The sequence below is a fragment of the Procambarus clarkii genome, chromosome 10 (assembly GCF_040958095.1).
Source record: "Procambarus clarkii isolate CNS0578487 chromosome 10, FALCON_Pclarkii_2.0, whole genome shotgun sequence".
Classification (NCBI taxonomy): Eukaryota; Metazoa; Arthropoda; class Malacostraca; order Decapoda; family Cambaridae; genus Procambarus; species Procambarus clarkii.
Genome location: NC_091159.1, coordinates 9912104 through 9920016, shown reverse-complemented (window position 1 = coordinate 9920016; position 7913 = coordinate 9912104). Strand labels below are relative to the sequence as shown.

The window sequence follows — 7913 nt, the reverse complement described above, 5'->3', positions numbered from 1 at the left end:
TATCTTATGTCATGTGTGTGTAGCACTCTGTATCTTATGTTATGTGTGTGTTTAGTGCTGCGTATTATATGAGGTCTTTTCGTAGTGCAGCAACTCTTCTAACTAAATATGTGTGTGTTGAGCTGCGTATCTTATGTCGTGTGTGTGTGTGTGTGTGTGTGTGTGTGTGTGTGTGTGTGTGTGTGTGTGTGTGTGTGTGTGTGTGTGTGTGTGAGCAGTGACAGTAGGTAATCCCCCGGGGGACACTAGGTGCTACCTCACTACGCTGCGTCTCTCACAAGTCAATATACGCTCACCAAACATCATAGTCATGTGAGGCCGTCCACTACTTTCACTCCTACACTTTATTCCATTTATTATTTGGCGCCGGCGTCATCTATGACAGTCATGACGCCAGCAGCAGCGGCCATGACAACAGTCACTCTGAATGACATGCCTTAATCCTTAAGTTTCAGAGCCTACATTTGTATACCACCCATGATAAATAATTTCCCCTTTGTTATCTATTTTCCTGAGAATTGAGTATGTAGTGATCATGTCTTCCCTCTCCTCCTTTTCAGTGACGAGAGGCTTAACTCCTGTAGTATTTAATCGTAAATCAATCCTCTCAGCTCTGGGACTATTCTGAACTATATCCGGGATGGTGTTGTATTTAAGAAGTTTTGGGCTCCAGGCAGGTGCAGCATACGTGATATTCATTGTCATGATTCTTTGAGTTCTTATATTCTTAGAGTTTATTTTTATGTCCTTGGAGTTTGTTCTTGATGATATATGTTTGATGTGAAATTCTGATGACAGAGGTTGACGTTACATCGAATCTAAGCTAAAAATTAATCTATTTACGATTCCAGGAAAGTTCCTTTTCCCACGTGGTATTTTGTGTCCTGTTCTCATCACACTTTCTCAATACCTTGCATTTACTTGAGTTAAACTCTAGTAGCCATTAGCTAGACCATCCTTAAATTGTGTCGATATCATCCTGTAGTTTCTTGCAGTTTTCCATCGTATATATATATATACATATATATATATATATATATATATATATATATATATATATATATATATATATATATATATATATATATATATATATATATCCTCATGGTATTGGAATCATCAACGAACATCGAGAGGCGTGGATTGGATGGGACTTGTGAGCAGTGGGCGTGCAGTGGGCGTCAGTGGGCGTGCAGTGGGCGTGCAGTGGGCGTGCAGTGGGCGTGCAGTGGGCGTCAGTGGGCGTGCAGTGGGCGTGCAGTGGGCGTGCAGTGGGCGTCAGTGGGCGTCAGTGGGCGTGCAGTGGGCGTGCAGTGGGCGTGCAGTGGGCGTGCAGTGGGCGTCAGTGGGCGTGCAGTGGGCGTGCAGTGGGCGTGCAGTGGGCGTGCAGTGGGCGTGCAGTGGGCGTGCAGTGGGCGTCAGTGGGCGTGCAGTGGGCGTCAGTGGGCGTGCAGTGGGCGTCAGTGGGCGTGCAGTGGGCGTGCAGTGGGCGTGCAGTGGGCGTGCAGTGGGCGTCAGTGGGCGTCAGTGGGCGTGCAGTGGGCGTCAGTGGGCGTGCAGTGGGCGTGCAGTGGGCGTGCAGTGGGCGTGCAGTGGGCGTCAGTGGGCGTGCAGTGGGCGTGCAGTGGGCGTGCAGTGGGCGTCAGTGGGCGTGCAGTGGGCGTCAGTGGGCGTGCAGTGGGCGTGCAGTGGGCGTCAGTGGGCGTCAGTGGGCGTGCAGTGGGCGTGCAGTGGGCGTCAGTGGGCGTCAGTGGGCGTGCAGTGGGCGTGCAGTGGGCGTGCAGTGGGCGTCAGTGGGCGTCAGTGGGCGTGCAGTGGGCGTGCAGTGGGCGTCAGTGGGCGTCAGTGGGCGTGCAGTGGGCGTCAGTGGGCGTGCAGTGGGCGTGCAGTGGGCGTGCAGTGGGCGTGCAGTGGGCGTGCAGTGGGCGTCAGTGGGCGTGCAGTGGGCGTGTAGTGGGCGTGCAGTGGGCGTCAGTGGGCGTCAGTGGGCGTGCAGTGGGCGTGCAGTGGGCGTGCAGTGGGCGTGCAGTGGGCGTGCAGTGGGCGTCAGTGGGCGTGCAGTGGGCGTCAGTGGGCGTGCAGTGGGCGTCAGTGGGCGTGCAGTGGGCGTGCAGTGGGCGTCAGTGGGCGTCAGTGGGCGTGCAGTGGGCGTGCAGTGGGCGTGCAGTGGGCGTCAGTGGGCGTGCAGTGGGCGTCAGTGGGCGTGCAGTGGGCGTCAGTGGGCGTGCAGTGGGCGTCAGTGGGCGTGCAGTGGGCGTCAGTGGGCGTCAGTGGGCGTGCAGTGGGCGTGCAGTGGGCGTCAGTGGGTCGTGCAGTGGGCGTGCAGTGGGCGTCAGTGGGCGTGCAGTGGGCGTCAGTGGGCGTGCAGTGGGCGTCAGTGGGCGTCAGTGGGCGTGCAGTGGGCGTCAGTGGGCGTGCAGTGGGCGTCAGTGGGCGTGCAGTGGGCGTGCAGTGGGCGTCAGTGGGCGTCAGTGGGCGTGCAGTGGGCGTCAGTGGGCGTGCAGTGGGCGTCAGTGGGCGTCAGTGGGCGTCAGTGGGCGTGCAGTGGGCGTCAGTGGGCGTCAGTGGGCGTGCAGTGGGCGTCAGTGGGCGTGCAGTGGGCGTCAGTGGGCGTCAGTGGGCGTCAGTGAGCGTGCAGTGGGCGTCAGTGGACGTGCAGTGGGCGTCAGTGGGCGTCAGTGAGCGTGCAGTGGGCGTCAGTGGACGTGCAGTGGGCGTCAGTGGACGTGCAGTGGACGTGCAGTGGGCGTCAGTGGACGTGCAGTGGGCGTCAGTGGACGTGCAGTGGGCGTCAGTGGGCGTCAGTGGGCGTGGAGAGGATGCAACACTCATCTAGTGAAGCAGAGGAATGCCCGTTTTTATGACCACACTATTAACTGAGCGAAGCCTTCCCCACCACAATCACCAGTGACAATCGCCACCACCACCACCACCCCCATAACCATCACTACCACAACCACCACCACCACCACAACAACCACCCCCACCACCACCACCACAACCACCACTACAACCATCACCACCACAACCACAACCAACACAACAATTATCAATCACAATCATACTGCAGTAGATTGTACGCTGAGAGGCTGGACCAGAAAGAATTGAAGTTCAAGGATGCAAGTATTACCGGCTAAGTAGTGTTAGGACGGAGGAGGTGAGTATGATAGAGGGAAGATTGAAGAAACACAACGATAAATGGTGTTTAGACGAGCAAGGCAATAATGGTGAGGGATAAAGGGGAGTAATGGAGGAAAGATTGATAAAGGGATAACAATGGTAATACACACTCCGTGTGCAGACAACATTTCCTAGTGTAAACAACACACCAAATGCAAGCACTACAAGTATAAACATTTCAGGTGTATGCAGGCGATGAGTCACAATAACGTGGCTAAAGTATGTTGACCATACCACATACTAGAAGGTGAAGGGACGACGACGTTTCGGTCCGTCCTGGACCCATTCTCAAGTCGTCAATCACAATCGAAGTTTCAGGTGTAAACACTTCAAATGTAAACTTCACACTTACCAGTTCATTCCCGTACTCGGGTACAGGGAGCCTGTACTTGGGAGGCTGTACTTGGGAGGCTGTACTTGGGAGGCTGTACTTGGGAGGCTGTACTTGGGAGGCTGTACTTGGGAGGCTGTACTTGGGAGGCTGTACTTGGGAGGCTGTACTTGGGAGGCTGTACTTGTACTTGTTGATCGAGGTCACCCCTCCCCCTCTACCCTTCGAGGAACGAGGTACCTTGTTCAAATCCTAAGTTCAATTTTCATCATATCTTGAGGTTATCTTGAGATGATTTAGGGGCTTTCTTTTTTTTTAGTGTCCCCGCGGCCCGGTCCTCGACCAGGCCTCCACCCCCAGGAAGCAGCCCGTGACAGCTGACTAACACCCAGGTACCTATTTTACTGCTAGGTAACAGGGGCATAGGGTGAAAGAAACTCTGCCCATTGTTTCTCGCCGGCGCCTGGGATCGAACCCAGGACCACAGGATCACAAGTCCAGCGTGCTGTCCGCTCGGCCGACCGGCTCCTCCAACATGGCAACACTCTCCAAATATATTATGGTTGATGTCAGCCATATTGTCTGTGTCAGTGTCTGACAGCTCTTATCAAATTGCATTATTTGGTAAATGCAATTTGACAAATGCAAGTTGATAAACAATTGAGAAGTTAATCACTCCACGATTGTTAGCTGGGGATATCGCCGCAAAGTACAGCTGTATTTTGCTTAAATTTCCCCGTTTTTCATTTTTACTTTCCCTTCAGATGGCATTAAAACAGGAAAAGGAAATATTTGGCAGAATTCCGCAATTATGAGTTCACAGAAATAGAAGACACAGGACAAATGAAATCACAAAGTCCAATGTCTCATTGAGAGTGTTGACTGAAGAGTCTTTCAGAAAGTATCAGCTGAAGGAACACTTTGACAATTTGCACTCACGTCTGTCTTCCAAACCGTCGGGTATGATTTGAGAATTTGGAAAGAGCTATCAAAAGGCAGAGATTGGAAAGCAACTAGAGAGGTTGCTTTGATCAACATTCAGCATCAAATGTTAGCTTTGAAGTGGCATGGTTGATGGCCCGAAGTAAGAAGCCAAATACTATTTGAATTAAATATTATTGTTGAAGACTTGGACAAATCTGCAGCTGTGAAAATGGCAGAAATCATTCGTGGAGAAAAAGCGGCCAAGAGACTGCGTTTGGTGCCTGTATCTGCAAGAGTTGTGAAAGAGAGAATTTTCATCTTAGCAAAAAATGTAAGGAACAAGTGATTTCTTCAATCAACAAGAATAGACATTTTGTTATTCAACTTGATTTGACCACTGATGTCAGTAGCAATTCTCAGCTGATGGTGATTGTATGATATACAGGTTCTGATACAACTGAAGATGAAATATTTGTCTGTTCTCCTCTTGAGCTGAGAGTTTGTGGAACTGATGTCTTCAACAAGGTTGATGTATACTTCACATTACAAACTGTTGATTTATAGTTAGAAGACTATGTTGGTGTGTTTTGATGGAGCTCCAGCCATGTTGGGTCACGTTAATGGCTTTTCGACCTTTATCAAAACACAGACTCCAAAAATAAAAGTTACCCGCAGTATGATCCATCGCCAGGCATTGCTTGCGAAACCGTTGGAACGTAAACTGGAAGATGTCATGAATGATTACATCATTCAAAAGCTAGCTTTGAAGCTAGCTATCACTCAACACGTGGCTATTTCATGATTTATGCGAGGGTGGGGGGAGGCTGAATATTTAGGACCCCATTTTTCATACAGATACATTTTCATATTAAATGTATCAACGTGGAGTGTGACATGTTGGCGGCTTATGTACTTCTTGCTGCTTCCCTCCTGTTGCAGGGTCATTCGGTCCTGCTTCTGCGTTGGCCCGGGGCCTTGAAGTGGGTAGTATAATTGTGTATTAGCTGGTTATTGATTGCTGGTCTAGATGTCTTGATATTCAGTGAACGCTGCATACCAAGAAAACTAGACCAGCAATCAATAACCAGCTAATACACAACTACACTACCCACTTCAAGGCCCCGGGCCAACGCAGAAGCAGGACTGAATGACCCTGCAACAGGAACGGAAGCAACAAGAAAAACATAAGCTGCCAATATGCCAAACTCTATGTTGATACAATTAATGCCTTATTAATATCACCCATGTAATGTCATTCATCCATATGTCACCTAACCACCTCACTATATGAGGATATAACCAGGGGCTCTGCACAGTTAGTTTTATCCAGAGACATTGCAGTAGCTTTACACAGACTCAGACTTGGTTACAAGTGCTGCTGGGAGGTAATAAACCCAATAGTTAAAGAGTGTCATATCTGTGGAACAGAAGAACAGGCGCCACTATTGCACTACTTACTGGCTTACTGGAATGGGAAGCTACTGAAGCCCTGTGCATCAAACTAAACATTAATCCAACGACAACAGCTGCATCAGATGCACATTCCACAGCCACTACAATGATTAGAAAAGCTGTTAAACAATGGGACTCACTAGTGAACATTTTGCTCCTACATCCGTCACCAAGATAATGTTATTAAAACACGACTAAAACAAGTGAAAAAGAAACAGGGAAAAAGGAGGACCCGACCTCCATTTAAAACTTTGACCCAAATATCAAAATAACAAGGTTATCGCGAATAACCGAACTCAATTACGGGCTCACCATAGCCCGTGCTACATGGACTTTTCGTTTTGAGTAGCTAAATCTAAAACAACAAAAACAACAGTAGAATCGCACAGTTACGGGCCGTGCCACCTCTTGAGTGGCTTAATCTTCATCAATCATTTGCAGAATCTGTCTTTGAGAATGTGAGGTGAGACCTTACGAAACGCATCACTATAGGCGTCAGACCCAAATAAATGAACTTCGGAGAGTTGATTTTCCAACTTCCTGCTTAGTGAAAAAAACACATATATATAAAAAATATATATATATATGTAAAACTGAAAACTCCACACCCCAGACGTGACTCGAACCCATACTGCCAGGAGCACTATGCAACTGGAGACCTTAACCACTCGACCATCAGTGACTGTACAAAAGATGATGGTAGCCGAGGCTATTTGCCCTTCAACCCGACGGCACTTTGATGGTAATCTTGGGCATAGTTGTTTTATCAAACACCTCATTTTGTGGGGCCACGTGAGCAACACAAATGCGAACAAACCTGAATGCTCCCCAGGACTATATGCAACTGAAAACTCCACACCCCAGAAGTGACTCGAACCCATACTGCCAGGAGCACTATGCAACTGATGTACAGGGCACCTAATCCACTCGACCATCACGACCGGACAAAAGCTCCATTTGTGAGTTTTCAGTTGCATGTATGCAACTATAAATTATGTTCTTAATATAATATAAAAATATTAGATCAAATAAACCAATTGGAAACAATTGGTTGAAAATAAAGAAAATCACTCGGCCTATTAGGCAAATCGGGGGTCTTGCATAGTTGGCCGAGAAGTGCATTCTGGCTACTAGGTTGCAAGTAAGTAGTTACTTACTATGCAAAACCCGTTTTGCCTAATAAGCCAAGTTTTCCTGAATTTCAATATTTTTCTATTTTTTTCTTATGAAATGATAAAGATATCCATGTCATTAGGTATGTGTTAATTTTTTTAAATTTTAGTTAAAACTAACGTAGATATATGACCGAACCTAACCAACCCTACCTAACCTAACAGCGTTAGGTTAACTAACGGTTATAGGTTAGGTTAACCTAACCTAACCTATCTTAATGTAATCTAAACTAACACAACTAAGTCATTAATTTGTGTTCTTAATATAATATAATAATAATAATCCAAATAAACTAATTGGAAACATTTTATTGAAAATAAAGAAAATCACTCGGCCTATTAGGCCTTGCATAGTAGGCCGAGAAGTGCGTTCTGGCTACTAGGTACGACATATATACCTAGTAGCCAGTATATATATATATATATATATATATATATATATATATATATATATATATATATATATATATATATATATATATATATGAGGGCTATGCTCTCTCTCTCTCTCTCTCTCTCTCTCTCTCTCTCTCTCTCTCTCTCTCTCTCTCTCTTTTTCTCTCTCCTCTCTCTCTATATGACCTTCAGAGGAGACAAAATAGCACACCACGGTCAAGGACAGATAACAACTCCACCATTGTTTTTATCTTCAAGTTATCAGACAAACGTCATACTGCCTGAGAGGCAACGTGTGTGTGAGTCCAAATCTCCTTATCATCAGCGTCCACAGGTGTGTACACGCAACCCGCCACCACGGGCGACCAGTCTTGAAATATTGCCTCACACACTCTTCCCAGCAGTCCTCCCCAACCACAGGAGGGCGGGAAATGCTTTCTTGGTGGGTCGCGAAGTGT

At 47.5% G+C, this 7913-nt stretch overlaps 1 protein-coding gene across 1 annotated transcript; it reads left to right on the top strand.

The window, feature by feature from the left end:
- The first annotated feature begins 1104 nt into the window (after nt 1-1104).
- LOC138363126 (uncharacterized) lies at nt 1105-2682 on the top strand. Its single transcript, XM_069322115.1, has one exon. It carries the CDS (start codon nt 1105-1107, stop codon nt 2680-2682), a length of 1578 nt encoding a protein of 525 aa, XP_069178216.1.
- The last annotated feature ends 5231 nt before the right edge of the window (nt 2683-7913 follow it).